This window comes from Orycteropus afer, unplaced genomic scaffold, assembly GCF_000298275.1.
Source record: "Orycteropus afer afer isolate SDZICR_OR568_19922 unplaced genomic scaffold, OryAfe1.0 scaffold00017, whole genome shotgun sequence".
Taxonomy (NCBI): domain Eukaryota; kingdom Metazoa; phylum Chordata; class Mammalia; order Tubulidentata; family Orycteropodidae; genus Orycteropus; species Orycteropus afer.
In genome coordinates this window covers 11,695,510-11,712,170 of record NW_006921604.1, presented here as the reverse complement: position 1 = coordinate 11,712,170, position 16,661 = coordinate 11,695,510, and the positions used below count along the sequence as shown (strand labels likewise).

Sequence of the window (16,661 nt, the reverse complement as noted above, 5' to 3'; positions counted from 1 at the left end):
AGGAGTGTATCTACCTAATGTAAATGTTCAGCTCATATGCCTGTCTTTTGTTTGGCTGGAAGCCAGAGGAGTGGGTTCAATTCCAGACCTGAAGGTCAGCTAGGGGCCATAGTCTCAGAGGTTCCACCAGGCTCTATCAGACCAGCAAACCTGGTTCCTCCCCCCCCTTTTTTTTATGGTTTTAAGCTTTGTTCCACATTGTTCTCCCACTCTATCCAGGATATCCTACACAGATCCTCCTCTGAGTAGTTAAGGGCCCGTTTTTAAAATAAACTTTCCATCTGAAAATACAATTTCCATTCAGAAACTATCTTGCGATTTGCATGGTTATTGAGGAGCTAGTTGGCAGATACTGTCTTACTAGTCTGAGAATATATGCATATTCTCAGGGCGCATATATGGTTATCCTCACAGATGAGAACACTGTGACCCAGAGAGCAATTGAATAACTAGTCCATGGCACAGTGGCTCAGCTGCTAACAGAAAGGTTAGCAGTTTGAAACCAACAGTGGCTCTGTCAGAAAGAGGACCTGGTGATCTGGTCCCATAAAGGTAATAGCCTAGGAGGCTCTGTGGGGCAGGCAGTTCTACTCTTGTTCTATAGGGTTGCTGTGAGTCAGACACCCCCCCCACCCCCCCAAACAAGCTGAGCTCCCAAATTAAAATGGAAATCCAAGACTTAGAAAGGCAGGCATGGCTTCAAGATAGTACAGGCTTCACTTTCAACAAGCCCAGATGTAGAAATTCTACCCTTAAGCCACCTGGCTTCCATGAGAGCACATGGTGTGATCTTCATTTTCATATAAGGCTGTTTATTGATCATTTTCTTGCCTTATCTAGAGGTGACCTCAGTGTTGAGACTCAAATTCAAATGCTTCAGGAAGTTTAGTTCCTATTGGAAAGACTAGATTCTTAAACCATAAAAATCCCCTGTGAGTGAGCCTGATGCTGAGCAAGGGTGCTTAGGGACCAGGAACCCCAGGAGGTACACCAGGTATGATTTGAACAGAAAAACAGAGAAGGGGCAGTATTAGATTTTCCTGTTCTCCTGCCTTGCTGAGTAACGGTGTCTGTACCTGTGAGGGCTGCAGAGACCAGGTATCTCTCCTCATGTATCCACTTACCTGCAGCATTTATCTTAAGGAAGTATGGCTTGCAAGCCCTAGGCCACTTAAATCCAGCACTTCCTTCCTGACCTCTGAATCTTTCTGAGACACTGAGTCTAAGAACCTGTGCCTCAGTGGGTTTCCCGGCTCATGGAGCTAGGCAGCTACAGTTAGTGTGCCAGCCCACAGAGTGAGAGAGCTGAGGACCTTCAGACAGGTGGCTTCTTGGTGGACTTGTCAATGGAACCAGGCTCGCTGGCCCACTCAGTGAAAGAGCTGAGGGTCTTTGGGCCAAGGTTTCCCAGTGGAGTAGTAAGCTGTACCTGGCGCTTACTGGTGGAGCTAAAGAGCTTTGTAACATTTGTCAGAGAGGGCCACAACTGAGGGGCCAAAGGGCCAAGGGCCAGAGATAGGCCTGCCTGCAGGCATGGCTGAGAAGAAGCTGTCCTGACTGAAGGACTGTATCCTCAGTCATTCCTAATCCTGAATTGTAACCTGTTACTTCCCTAATAAACCTCATAATTGTGAAGAAGAAAAAAAAGCACCTGTGCCTCTATGTCAGATTGTCCCCAACCCACACAGACCCCTCTGTTAGGAAAGGCCTGCCCATTTGGTTTCTTAGTGAGGCCCTTCCACTGTGACCCATGGAAATAGACTCCTCTAAGTGTCACTGTCTCAGAGGGATAAGTGGACCCGGAAATGCAGGGATTTGCATGCTACTGGACCAGTCTGTGGCTCACTTGTCCCTAGAGAAAGGTTAGTAGTTTGAGCTGCTGGGGATGAGAGTCGTTTCTTTTCTTCTTAGATAGACCATGTCAGGCCTGTTGCATTCATTTCTGTCCACCACACTTAAAACCAAAACCAGACTCACTGCCATCAAGTCAGTTCCAACTCGTAGCAACCCCCACTGGGTTTTCGAGGCTATAAATCTTTGTGGAAGCAGATTGCCCCATCTTCCTTCTATAGAGTGGCTGGTGGGTTTGAACCTTCTGGTTAGCAGCCAGATGCCTTATCCACTACACCAATACTTAGAAGGCTATAAAATTTACCCTGAAAGTCACAAAGGGTACTGGGGGGTACAGTCAACTTGCATCTATTGAAGCTCTGCTGCAGACCAGGTTGTTATTAATCTTTTGTGTGCATTATCCCATTTAATCCTCATGACCACTCTTATGAGAAATAAGATCTTGTGTTAAAGATGGGAAATTGAGGCTTAGAGAGGTTAAATGACTTGCTAATTTGCAGAGCTAGTGAGTGGTGGAGCAGATATTTGGACGAAGCTAGGGCTCTTTGGAAGGAACTCTGGTGGTGTAGTGGTTAAGGTGTTGGACTGCTAACCATAAGGTTGGCAGTTTGAACCCACCTCCTGCTCCATGGGAGAAAGAAGTGGCACTCTGTTTTTGTAAAGATTACAGCCTTGGAAATTATGAGATATTTCTACTCTGTCCTGTAGGGTTGCTATGAGTTGGAACTGACTCGATGGCAGAGTTTGGGTTTGAGTTTGGGTTAGTATGCTTTCCTTTGTGCTGTGCTGCCCCCTGTGAAGGATGACAGAGGGAAAGGAACTCAGTAGACAGGAGAGCTGGCTTCAGGCATATGGAGGAGAGATTTGGCATGCTTCTTCTGGGCAGAGTTGTTAGATGAAATCCAGAATACCCAGTTCAATTTGAATTTCAGATAAACAACAAATAGATTAATATAAATATGTCCTGTGAAATATTTGGAACATACGTATATTGAAACATTATTTGTTTGCTTATGTGAAATTCAAACTTAACTGGGTGTCCTCTTTTCTCTTAAATTTTTTTTTATCATGCTTTAGGTACAAGTTTATAGAGCAGAGTTTGTTTTACATTCCACATTTCTTGTACATTTGGTTTCACTCCCCAGTTACCGTCCCCAACCCTAACCCACTCTCTTCCCCCTCGGCCAGCCCATACACACCCCCCTCTCCAGTGTCCCACATAGTTACACACTCTTGTGTGTCCTGCATTTCCTCCATGAGAATGTTGCCCCTCTGGTGCCCTGTGGTCAGTTGCTTCAAGGGATGCATCTCCACAGAGTATATGGGTGTGTCACCCTGGGTTGAGTGGTCTGCATGTATGTCTTATTTACTATTGAGGTGAGAGCCAGCCCCTGGGTATGAGTTTTATTCCAGGCCCGAAGTGTATCCCAGGGCCGTAGTATTAAGGGTCCCATCAGACTCCATCCGACCAGTAATTCTGGTCATTATTGTGTTTTTGGATTTTGTTCCATGATTTTCCTCCCAGTCTATCCAGGATCTCCAGCTTTGATCCTTTCCCAAGTGATTGGCGTTGGTAGCCAGGTTCCATCTACTTCTGATCTTGAGGTCCGTCATTTCCTAGGGTTGGTTGCTTCCAAATGCCCTTGGTTTTTTGCACTCTTATTCACTTGTTACAGTAGGAGACCATTAGCTGCATCTTAGATGGCCGTTTGAAAGCTTTTAAGACTCCAGTCCCTATTTAGCAGTGTAGGTTGTGGAATAAGATTTTTATGGCATCCTCTATTTTTATTTGTTGAATCTGGCAATGGTAGTTGGGAGTCCTGGGAAACACATTGAACCTAACGTATGCATACATGAGGCTAGTTCACGAACTACGCTGTGAAGGCACAGGCCAGGTTGGCAAGTTCCCACTTGCTAAAAAGTCAAGGAGGCCACATCTCCTGACCTCCTCTACCCACACAAAAGGAAAACAGAATCACCATCAGTAGCCCAAGGCCTATTCCTGTGAGGCCAGACATGCTACCTCACTCCAGCCCTTCCACCAATCCTGACGCCAACCGTTCCTCCCGCAGCACCCACCACCTTTCTGCTGGGTTTGATAATTTGCTGCAGTGGCCACATAGAACTCACAGATTATGGGGTTTATTAGGGAAGCACCAGGCTACAATTCAAGTTCAGGAAAAATGCTCAGACTCTCTCAGCCCACCGTCTGTCAGCCAACAGTCTCTCACAGTCTCTATCCCAGCAGTGCGTGTCCCTTGGTGTCTCACTCAGCAATGCGTGTCTCTTGCATCTCTTTCCCAGCAGCACATGTCTCTCAGGAGTGTGTGTCTCTTTCAGCAGCACATCCTTCTCAGCCAGCAGTCAGAGAGACCCCTTCTGCCTCGAGGAGGCCTCCTTTTGAGCCTGACAGAGTGGCCAAACTAACCAATCATAGCATCAGAATTCTAAGCACCTGAGAGCGAGCGAGCTTCCCAGAACATCACTTTGTGCTGCTCTCAACAGAAATACCCCAGGTGGATGATTTTAACAATCAGGAGCTACTCAGTTTCTCACAGCAAATTCCACCATGGAGTTTATAAAGACTTATGGCTAGCAAAGCCATACCAGGTAATTTACTATAGCGCTCTACTACAAGCTATATACAAGTGTAGGCGGAAAACCATTTGGTGGGGATGTAGTAAAAGGAATTTGGGTTGAAGGTGCCTATTTCCAGTGGGACTCTAGGAAATAAACATTGTAGAGACAAGGAGAATTGTTGATGTGGGTCCCCTCCAAGCTCTGTAACATCCAGATGTCAGAAACAGAAGTCATTCCTCAGCATCAGCGTGCTAAGACTATGCTCCCAGGAGTGATGGATGGCCTCAGTCAGCTTGTGGAAACCAACCTCGACCAGACTTGTTTCTTTAAATGGTCTTGTTTAACTTGAAGAAACACTGTGTTAAAAGTGAAATGAAACATGTGTTTTTGTTTCTCTTGCCCAGGAATTGATTGAGACTTCCTGAATCATTATGTATCTCTGGCAACTGTGCGTGACTTCTATACCATGCTGAGGACTTAAAGTGCCCTGCCCCACTCCAGGTGCTAGTGGTAGCATGAAAAACACCTACCACCAAGGCTCTGCACAGGCCTTTGCAGGCAAGTGAGTGTAGATAGAGCCTCACAAGTACTCATTTCTTTACTTTTTTAGAGATTCTCTAGGTATGACAACTTGTTAGCAAGTCAGGATTTTAAACACAACCTGGTTTTTATTGCCTACGTAATGGCTTCTGCCCTCTGTGAATTACCCACAGCAAAGATCTCATCTTTGGCCAACCTCCTCCTGCCCCCACCTGCTTCCAGGCCCTTACATATACGTAGGGCTGAAACTCGTTTTGATGCCAGAGAGGAGCCAAGCAAATCCACAGAAATAAAGTCTTATAAAGGAGACCTGGTGGCACAGTGGTTAAGAGCGCTGCTGCTAACCAAAAGGCTGGCAGTTGGAACTCACCAGCCACTCCTTTGGAGAGATACCTGACAATCTGCTCCCATAATGATTACAGCCTAGAGACTGTCATATTAGGTCACTGTGAGTCAGAATGCACTCATTCTGTTGATAGCACCCGAAAACAACAAAGACTTATAACTCCCAAAAACAAACAAGAATGGTATCTCAATATTGCTCTCTCTCATAGGGTATTTTTAGGAGCTCTGGTGGCATAGTGCCTAAGCCATTTGACTGCTAACCAGAAGGCTGGCGGTTCAAACCCATCAGCCACTCCTTGGAAGGAAGGTTGGGCAATCTACTTCTGTAGTAATACCGCCTCGGAAATGCAAGGAGGGGTGGCTGTGAGTCAGATCTGACTTGACTGCAGTGCGTTTGCATTTGTGTTATTAGGATGTTTTAATTTTGACTTAAAGATTAAAATAATTTAATATCATTAATTAAAAATAGAATATTAAATGTTTTGTTGCTATGTGCCATCCAGTCAGACCTGACTCATAGCAACCCCTCCTTGGTTTTCGAGGTGGTATCACTATGGAAGTAGATAGCCCAACCTTCCTTCCGAGGAGTGGCTGGTGAGTTTGAACCACCAGCCTTCTGGTTAGCAGTCAGGTGCCTTAGGCACTATGCTACCAGAGCTCCCAGAATATTGAATATTGAATCAAAATACCATTGTACCAATATAAAAATTTTATTTGCTGTTGACACTGTTAACTGAAATTCCCTGTTCCTTTTTTTTAATTTTTTATATAATTTATAAGTAGCAATGGTGTCTCTCTTGTGTTTTCCAGGAAGAATCACTGAATGGCTGACATTTGACAACATGCACCACCAGTGGCTTCTGTTGGCCGCATGTTTTTGGGTGATTTTCATGTTCATGGTGGCTAGCAAGTTCATCACTTTGACCTTTAAAGACCCTGATGGTAGGTATGCTTCATAATGTAATGGATTTTTGTTAATTAAGGCATTACTGTGATATTGTTCTTTGATACATCCAGATGAATCATAGGATTTTAATGACAGAAGGGAGCTTGGAGGACATAGTGTTCAAATCTTTCATGTTACAGGGGCACCTCCCCTAGAAGGCAGACGTTGCTTTCTTTTGGGGCTGAAACCTGAATGTTGCAGAAAAAGCAGGACTCACTCCCAACAGTGCAATGTGCTGTGCATTGTTGCATTGTTACCCTGTGTCACAGACTCCTGGTTTGGGATTTCCTGTGCATCTTGTCATCATGAAAGACACAGGCACATTTGATGCCTCCGTAGGAGCTCTGGTGGTCCAGTGATTAAGGCATTTGGCTGCTAACCTAAAGGTTCGAAACCATCAGCCACTCTGTGGGAGAAAGATGAGGCACTCTGCTTCCATGAAGATTTATAGACTTGATGACAGTAGCTTTAGTGCCCCCTGATATTCTGCACTGGTGGCCATATGTTTGAAGATCACCTTCAGTGCAATGGAAGAAATATACGCAATGAAAGGAAATATATGTATGTATGTCTGGGCATCCAGGACAGAGTGAGCAAGTGGCAGAGGCATCCAGGTAAGGGAAGGGACTCAGGCCCCAACCCCCAATGGGCAAGAAAAGCAAAGGGGAAAAGAAAAGAAACCCAGGCATTCAGGACAGAGTGAGCAAGTGGCAGAGGGACAGGTAAGGGGAGAGACCCAGGCCCAAACCCCCAGATGGCAGGAAAGGCAGAGGGGAAGAAAAAGGAAAGCCAGGGTGTCCAGTACAGAGTGAGCAAGCGGCAGGGATCCTGGTAAGGGGAGGGTGGAGAGGTTTTGAACAGCTAAGGGAGACAATCTTGTCTGTCAGTTTGCCGTGCTCTGATGCCATGTTGCTGTGAGGCTTGAGGCTGTGCCACTGGTGTTTCAAACCCCAGTGGGGTTGCACATGGTGCATGGGTTTTGGCATGGCTTGCAGACTGAGACAGACTAGGAAAAAGGAAGAGACCATCCACTTCTCAAAGAATTGGCCAGTGGAAACCTTATGAATATCAGAGAAACAGTATCTGATACATTACTGCACAACTATATGAATAGCCCAGAAATACTGTCTGATACAGTGCAGGATGACAAGCCACTTAGGTTGGAAGGCTCTCAAAATAGGACTGGGGAAGTGCTGCATCATCAGAGTAGAACCAACCTTAATGATACGGATAACGTAAAGCTTTTGAGACCTCCATTTGCTGACGTGACACAACTCAAATTGAGGAGAAACAGCTGTAAACATCCATTAATAATCAGAACATGGACTGTACGAAATATGACTCTAGGAAAATTGGAATTAGTCAAAAATGAAATGGAACACATAAAGGTTAATACCCTAGGCATTAGTGAGCTGAAATAGACTGGTTTTGGCCATTTTGAATCAGACAACCATATGATCTACTATGCTGGGAATGACAATTTGAAGAGAAATGGTGTGGCATTCATCATCACAAAGGATATTTCAAGATCTGTCCTGAAGTACAATGCTGTCAGTGATATGATAATATCCATATGTCTACGAGGAAGACCAGTTAATACGACTATTACTCAAACTTACGCACCAACCACCAAAGCCAAAGATGAGGAAATTGAAGATTTTTATAACTTCTACAGTAGTCTGAAATTGACCAAATGTGCAGTCAAGATGCGTTAATTATTACTGGTGACTGGAATGCAAAAGTTGGAAACAAAGTCTCTGGTAGTTGGAAAATTTGGCCTTGGTGACAGAAATAACACTGGAGATCATATGATAGAATTTTGCAAGACCAATGACTTATTCATTGCAAATACCTTTTTGAACATGAGCTGCAGCTGTACACGTGGACCTCACCAGATGGAACACACAGGAATCAGATTGACTACATCTGTGGTAAGAGACGAGTGAAAAGCTCAATATCTTCAGCCAAAACAAGGTCAGGAGCTGATTGTGAAACAGACCATCAACTGCTCATATGTAAGTTCAACTTGAAGTTGAAGACAATTAAAACAAGTCCATGAGAGCCAAAATATGACCTTGAATATATCCCTCCAGAATTTAGAGACCATCTAAAGAATACATTCAGTGTGTTGAACACCAATGACTGAAAACTAGAAGAATTATGGGATGACATCAAGAACATCATCCATGAAGAAAGCAAGAGGTCATTAAAAAGATGAGAAAAGAAAAAGACCAAAATGGATAGAAGAGACTCTGAAGTCTGCCCTTGAGTGGAAAGTAGCCAAAGCAAATGGAAGAGACAAGATAAAAGAGTGAACAGAAGATTTCAAAGAGCAGCTTGAGCAGACAAAGCCAATTACTATAATGAAATGTGCAAAGACTTGGAGTTAGAAAACCAAAAGGGAAGAACATGATCAGGATTTCTCAAGCTGAAAGAACTGAGGAAAAAAATTTAAGCCTCAAGTTGCAATATTGAAAGATTCTATGGGCAAAATATTGAGTGATGCAGGAAGCTTCAAAAGAAGATGGAAGGAATACACAGAGTCACTGCACCAAAAAGAACTGGTAGATATTTATCCGTTTCAGGAGGGGACGTATAATCAAGAACCAATGATACTGAAGGAAGAAGTCGAAGCTACACTGAAGGAATTGGCAAAGAACAAGGCTCCAGGAATTGACGGAATACCCATTGAGATGTTTCAACAAACAGATGCCCCGCTGGAGGCACTCACTCGGTCATGCCAAGAGATTTGGAAGACAGCAACCTGCCCAACTGACTGAAAGGATCCATATATGTACCCATTTCAAAGAAAGGTGATCCCACAGCGTGTGGAAATTATTGAACAATACATTAATATTGCATGCAACTAAAATCTTGCTGAATGTAATTCAAAAACAGTTGCAGCAGTATATTGTCAGAGAACTTCCAGAGGTGCAAGCTGGATTCAGAAGAGGATGTGGAACGAGGGATATCACAGCTGATGTCAGATGGATCTTGGCTCAAAGCAAAGAATACCAGAAGGATGTTTATTTGTGTTTTATTGACTGTGCAAAACCATTTGATTGTGTGGCTCATAACAAATTGTGGATGACATTGAGAAGAATGGGAATTCTAGAGCACTTAATTGTACTCATGAGGACCTGTACATAGACCAGGAGGCTGTCATTTGAACAGAACAAGGGGACACTGCATGGTTAAAAATCAAGAAGGTAATGTGTCAGGGTTGTATCCTTTCCTCATACTTATTCAATCTGTATGCTGAGCAAATAATCCGAGAAGCTGGACTATATGAAGAAGAACGTGGCATCAAGTTTGGAGGAAGAATCATTAACAGCCTGTGATACGATGACAACACAACTATGCTTGCTGAAAGTGAGGATGACTTGAAGTACTTACTGATGCAGATTCAAGACTGCAGTCTGCAGTATGGATTGCATCTCAATAAAGAAAACAAAAATCCTCACAACTGGAACTATAAGCACCATCATGATAAATGGAGAAATGATTGAAGTTGTTAAAGACTTCACATTGCTTGGTTTTACAATCGATGCCAATGGAAACAGCAGTCAGGACATTAGATGACGTATAGCACTGGGCAAGTCGGCTGCAAAAGACCTCTTTCAAGTGCTGAAGAGCAAAGATGTTTCCTTGAGGACTAGGGTGCACCTGACACGAGCCATGATATTTTCAATTGCCTCATATCCATGTGAGAGCTGAACAATGAATAAGGAAGACCGAAGAAGAATTGATGCTTTTGAGTTGTGGTGCTGACAAAAAATGCTGGAAGTCCCATGGACAGCTAAAAGAACTAACAAACCTGTCCTGGAGGAAGTGCAGCCAGAATGCTCCTTGGAAGCAAGAATGGGCAGACTTCATCTCACCTACTTTGGTCATGTTGTCAGAAGGGACCATTCACTGAGAAGGATGTCATGCTTGGTAAGGTGGAGGGTCAATGAAGGAGGGGAAGGCCCTCAATGAGATGGATTGACACAGTGGCTGCGGTGATGGGCTCAAGTATATAGCAGGGATCATGGAGCTGGCGTGGGACCAGGCAGTGTTTCATTCTGCTGTGCATAGGGTTGCCATGAGTTGAAGACAACTCGATGGCACCTAACAACATGTCTGGTTGTCATCAAGGATTTCTAAACTCCTTTTACTTCACACAGGCATTCAAATAAGAAGTAGAAAGACCACCAACCTAGCCCTTGTTGTTGTTATGTGCCGTTGAGTCAGACCTGACTCATAGCGACCCCTCCTTGGGTTTCCGAGGCAGTATCACTGTGAGAATAGATTGCCCCATCTTCCTTCCGAGCAGTGGCTGGTGGGTTTGAACTGCCAGCCTTCTGGTTAGCAGTCAAGTGCCTTAGGCACTGGGGAGTTGGTTTGTGGTTTGTGGTCTTACATTTGCTTACTGTTTTTTTCTATAAAATGGGTATAATACCTACTCTGACAGTCTCCAAGTTTGGTGTTTTGTAATCTGTAAAGTGCTGGGTCAGTGCAAGGGGTGGTGGTGGTGGTGGTGAGTCCAAGTGGGTGGCAGAATCCTCCTACTTCAGAATTCGAGGCACCGGAGATGTTGAAGTGGTTCATTGGCAGTGTTAGAGGGCTCTGACGATTTCTGCCTAATAAGAAGGATACTTGTCATTGTGGGTGAGCTCAGCGTCTTTATTCTGTGCAGTGCTTTGCACACCCTTCTGCTGATTATGGCTTTTAGAAAGGGGTGCTTAGGAATGCATCTGCACTAGCAGTTTTCTCAACTTACTCCTGGCAGGCTGCACAGACCTGTGCTGTCTGTGTGATGTGGGCTTCAGGCTGCTGCTCTACCTCAGAAAACTCTTGAGGGCATCACCTGTGTGCCAGAGATACATGTCTGCCTGCCTATGAAGGAGCAACTAGATTGGAAAGCTGTTCTGCCAGCAAGAAGAAAGCACTGACATTAGCCACAAGTAGTGGCTCTTAGCTTCACAGTTTCCACTCAGTAACATTCATTAGACATTTAGTGCTGTGGGCCCTGATTTGTCATTGGAAGCCCCACATTCATCTTCCAGGAGGCCTTGTGAAGAACTCTGTGGTCTCAAAGCCTTGGAAAGGTGGCAGTACACCTTCTGGTATCTGGGGTAGCCCAAGCATTAGGGATAATCATGGCTCTCACAGAGGCCCTCGGCTCTGTTAGAGGAGCGAGGGTCAAATTTTAGGGTTGTGAAAATTTGAGGCGACAATCTCAGCTGGACAATTAGGAAATTTCTCTAGTTGATGCAGCATAATTACATTTTTCTGATAATAGAAATCTCTTGTATCAGAGCTCTGGTGGCACAGTGCCTAAGGCATTTGACTGCTAACTAGAAGGTTGGCGGTACAAGCCCACCAGCCGCTCTGCGGAAGGAAGATGGAACAATGTATTTCCATAAAGATTTACCACCTCAGAAACCCAGTGGGGGTCGCTGTGAGTCAAAATCGACTCGATGGCAGTGGGTTGGATTGGCTTTTGGTGTATTAGAGCAGTGATTCTCATCCCAGCTGCACTTTAGACTGTTCAGATCCCACTGCTTGGGCCTGACCTGAGACCAAGAGTTTAGAATCTGGAGTTGGGGCCCAGGCAACTACTTTTTTTTTTAAATTCTGTAGATGATAGTAATACGCAGCTAGGATTGAGAACCTCAAATGTAGAATGTAGGTGGGAAATTGGAAGAGTTTGCTGAGAATATGTAATAGATCTTTCTAAGAGGCCAGGTATCTTACTCATGATTGTCTTCAGTGTCACTTCCTGTTAAGGAAGGAGCTCATAAAGCATGTCAGCCTGTTGTCATGAGGTCAAATTGTCTATGGTATATTTTATTTAAAAAGTACGTGTATATGTAATGTATTTTAGACAAAATTCCATCAAAAAAAGTTCAATAAAATATGTCCTTTTGAGTTTTATCTGGCAGAATAACCTCTAAAGACCACGTCATGCCTCAGTGAGATTTGATAAACAAGGTGCTATTCTGCTATGATACGGCATATTTTATGGTGAATGTTTTCAGAAAAGTATGGAAGCCAGAGAAGGTTTTGTGAGGGAAAATAGAAGTTAGAGCAATAGAAAGTAAGTCCTATAAGTAAAGGTGAAAGGTGTTAGGGTTTTACACCTGGAGAAAAGGCCTGCTGCAGTCCTTAGTAACCAGTTACCATTGAGACAACTCCAACGCATGACAACCCCATGTGTGTCAGAGTAGAACTGCTCCATAAGGTTTTCAGTGACTGATTTTTAAAAATAGATTGCCAGGCCTTCTGAGGTGTCTCTGGGTAGACATGAACTTTCAACCTTTTGGTCAGTAGTTAAGTGTATTAACCATTTGCACTACCCAGGGACTCTGTTCACTAAATATCTCTGGCCTTGTGCCTTTGAGGTGAGTGGTAGGAGGCACTTCTTCATATCCTGTGAAGTTTGATATGACTGCGCAGTTGGTATATAGGCAGGGAATTACAAGCTACCATGGCATAGACCGCTAGGAGCTCTGGTAGCATAGTGCCTAAGGCATTCGACTGCTACCCAGAACACTAGCGGGTCAAACCCACGAGCAACTCCTCAGAAGGAAGGTTGGGCAATCTACTTCCATAGTGATACTGCCTCGGAAACCCAAGGAGGGGTCGCTATGAGTCTGGTCCGACTTGATGGCACGTAACAACAACAACATGGCATAGACCACCTCTGGGAACTTTAGAGCCAACATGCAGTTCGCCCTATTCTCCTTTGCCACCTCAGGGAGAGAGTCTCTCGAGGTGGGGGTGGCTGCATGAGGAGAGTTCCAAACCCCACAATGTTCAGTGAACTTAGGTGAAAGTGAGAACCCTTTGTTGTTGGGCCCACTGAAATTTGAGATTGTTACTGTAAAATAACCTGGCCTATTTTGACTCATACAGGATGCTATCTGATTTTCCCTAAGTAATTGGTTAGGATCATGAAGAGGATAATTCGCTGAATTCTGAGTAGCAGGAACTGAGCTTACCTCACAGGGTTTCTGGCCTGTTTGGATGATGACACACTGGATCAAGCATCCATGAGAAGGTGGAGAAGGTGAATAGTCACCACTCCTGGAGGCCATTAGAATGAGCTGGGGGTGGGGGGTGGTTGAGGCATCTCCTGCCTCTGGGTGGGCATGTTCTGAATCTCTGTCCTGGTCCCTCCAGCACTGTGGTTTAGTGAGGACAGTTACTTCACCTTGCTGGACCCTCCTCTGTCTGAAGAGGCAGTCAGCCCACTGGTGGGTTTATAAGCATATGGCCAGAAAGGTTTTCTCACACGTTGAAATTTACTTGCTGCTTATTCACAGTATGTATGCTTGTGAACCAGAAGCCCATTTTGAAGTATCATTTCAAGAGAATAACTTACAGTACAATAGTATCCAATGTGATTTATTTTTTACAAGGCAGATGGAAAATCTTTGGTCTCAGTGTTGAAGCAAGCCGATGATCACTCGGGTGTCTATGGGGCTGTCATCTGCCTCTGTCCTTTGGGAAATGGGGCTCTTCTCCAGAATCCAGGCAGGGGACAAATGTGTTTTCTCCTCACATTCCTGTTTGTCATGATTTTTCCCTACTACAGGAGCAGATAGGAAGAACAAATTTGTCTTAAACTACTGTTTGTTTTATTTATATATTGGTTTTTTAAAATAGTGTTTTGGTCTCTCTTCTCTTCAGCAATGAGACTATAATGATATTTGTGGCAATTATCATCCTTGGTTAACAAATTTCAATGTCATATTGAGACTAGGATTAGGTGTTGTTATAACTGGACTTTATCGTTATGAAAAAAATGCCTTCAGTGGTGAGAATTTGATGGCATACATTGATACTTTAAATAAAAAATGACATCTTTGTGAATGTGTGTGTGTGTGTGTGTGTATGTAAAACCTGATTTTTTCTTTTCTGTTTTACTGTACTCTGACAATTGTTGCCTTGTCTCAGCTCCTCAACTCGATTATAAGCCACTTGAGGATGAAATGCATGACTTAAATGGCTTTGTATGACCTGTAACCCAGCAAGTGCTGGGTACAGAGGACACGTGTAGGATGGATTGCTAATGCCCATTGGCTGGATGCAAAGTTTCATCATGAAGTTGAATGAAAATGATCACTTTCAGAAAAATAAAGGAGTACTTCACTTATAAATCTATAAACATTTTTGTAAAAATTTGTAACTAATGATACTTATAACAAAAATGAACTAATACATTATGAAAACAGCCATACCTAGAGGTTCAGCAACCTTGGTCCTGAAGCTGGAGTCTTGCTCCTGGAAGTCAGAGTAGAAAGAGGGAAAAAATTCTGATCATTGTGGAGTTAATGATGAAAACAAATTATTGTCTCAAACCAATAGAAAAAGAAAACCAATCACAAATTGTGTTCTGAGTTTTATTTAAGTCTAGTTGGATCAGGGTTGGCGAAGTTGGGGAGCAAATACTATTGTTGTTGTTGTTAGGTGCTGTTAAGTTGGTTACAACTAATAGTAGCCCTGTGTACAACAGATTCAAACACTACCTGTGCTGTGCTATCCTCAATCATTGCTATGTTTGAGCCCATTTTTGCAGCCACTCTGTCAATCTATCTCATTGAGGGTCTTCCTCTTTTTTGTTGATCCACTGCTTTCCTAAGTTTCTTCTCCAGGAACTGGTCCCTCCAGATAACCCAGATCCTACTGTTACCTGGTGGGTTCTGGTTCTTAACAACCTTACAGGACAGAGTAGAACTGCCCAATATGGTTTCCAAGGCTGTTAATCTTTACAGAAGCAGACTGCCTTATCTTTCTCCTAGAGAATGGCTGGTGGGTTCAAACGAGTAAACTTTTGGTTAGGAGTTGAGCACTTTAATCACCAGAGTTCCTTCCTCCTGATAACATGTCCAGAATATGTGAAACAAAGTCTCACTATCCTTGCTTCTGAGAAGCATTCTGGCTGTACTTCTCCTAAGACATACTTGTTCATTCTTCTGGCAGACCATGGTATATACAGTATTCTTCACCATCACAATAATTCAAAGGCATCAATTCTTCTTCAGTCTTCCCTATTCATTGTCAAGCTTTTGCATGCATATGAGGTGATTAAAAATACTATGGCTTGGGTCAGGCACACCTGAGTCGCCAAGGTGACTTCTTTGCTTTTTCACACTTTAAAGAAGTCTTTTGCAGCATATTAGCCTGATGCAATACATTGTTTGGTTTATTGACTGCTGCTTCAATGGCTGTTGATTATGGAGCCAAGTAAAATGAGGTCATTAAGAACGTCAATATTTTTTTCTACTTATCATGATGTTGCTTATTGGTCCAGTTGTGAGGATTTTTGTTTTCTTCATGTTGAGGTGTAATCTGTACTGAAGGTGGTAGTCTTTGATCTTCATCAGTAGCTGCTTTAAGAGCTCTTCACTTTCAGCAAGCAAGGTTGTGTCATCTACATTTGTTAGGTTGTTAATGCGTCTTCCTGCAAGTCTGATGCCACCTTCTTCTTCATATACTCCAGTTTCTTGGATTATTTGCTTAGCATACAGATTGAATAAGTATGGTGAAAGGATACAACCCTGATAAACATCTTTTCTGATTTTATATTACATAGTATCCCCTTGTTCTGTTTGAAGACTGCCTCTTGGTCTTTATAGGTTCCTCATGAGCACAACTGAGTGTTCTGGAATTCCCATTCTTCACAATGTTATATGTAATTTGCTCTGATCCACACAGTCAAATGCCTTGCATAGTCAATAAGACATAGATAAGTATCTTTCTGATATGCTCTGCTTTCAGCCAAGATCCATCTGACCTTAGCAATGATATCCCTTGTTCCAAATCTTCTTCTGAATTTCTGGCAGTTCCTTGGCAATGTACTGCTGCAACCGTTTTTTATTATCTTCAACAAAATTTTACTTGAGTGTAATATCATCATATAGTTTGATAATTTCTGCATTTTCTTGGATCACTTTTTTTGGATTAGGCACAAATATGGATGTCTTCCAATCTGTTGGCCAGGTTTCTTGGCATAGGTGAGTGAGCCCTTCTAGCATTGCATCATTTGTTGAAGCATCTCAATTAGTATTCTGTCAATTCCTGGAGACTTGTTTTTCACCAGTGACTTCAGTGCAGCTTGGATTTCTTCCTTTACTACCATCAGTTCTTGGTCATATGCTATCTCCTAAATAGTTGAATCTCACCCAATTCTTTTTGGTACAGGGATTCTGTATTCCTTCCATCTTCTTTCTTTGTTTCTTTCTTTTTCTCTTTCTCTCTTTCTCTCTTTGTCTCTCTCTCTCTCTCTCTTTCTTTCATTCTTATTTGGGTGAATATTTACAGAGCAAATTCACTTTCCATACAGCAGTTCACATACACATTGTCTCATGACATTGAACACAGTTTACCACAATGCAACAGCTCCCCTCCC

General features: G+C 43.2%; 1 protein-coding gene across 1 annotated transcript in view; it reads left to right on the top strand.

The window, feature by feature from the left end:
- Positions 1-4,709: 4,709 nt before the first annotated feature.
- Positions 4,710-16,661, top strand: part of CHST10 (carbohydrate sulfotransferase 10) — a 38,197-nt gene continuing 26,245 nt past the window's right edge. The window contains 3 exon segments of the mRNA XM_042783526.1: positions 4,710-4,742; positions 4,744-4,798; positions 6,127-6,258. Coding sequence (XP_042639460.1) covers positions 4,710-4,742; positions 4,744-4,798; positions 6,127-6,258 — 220 coding nt within the window.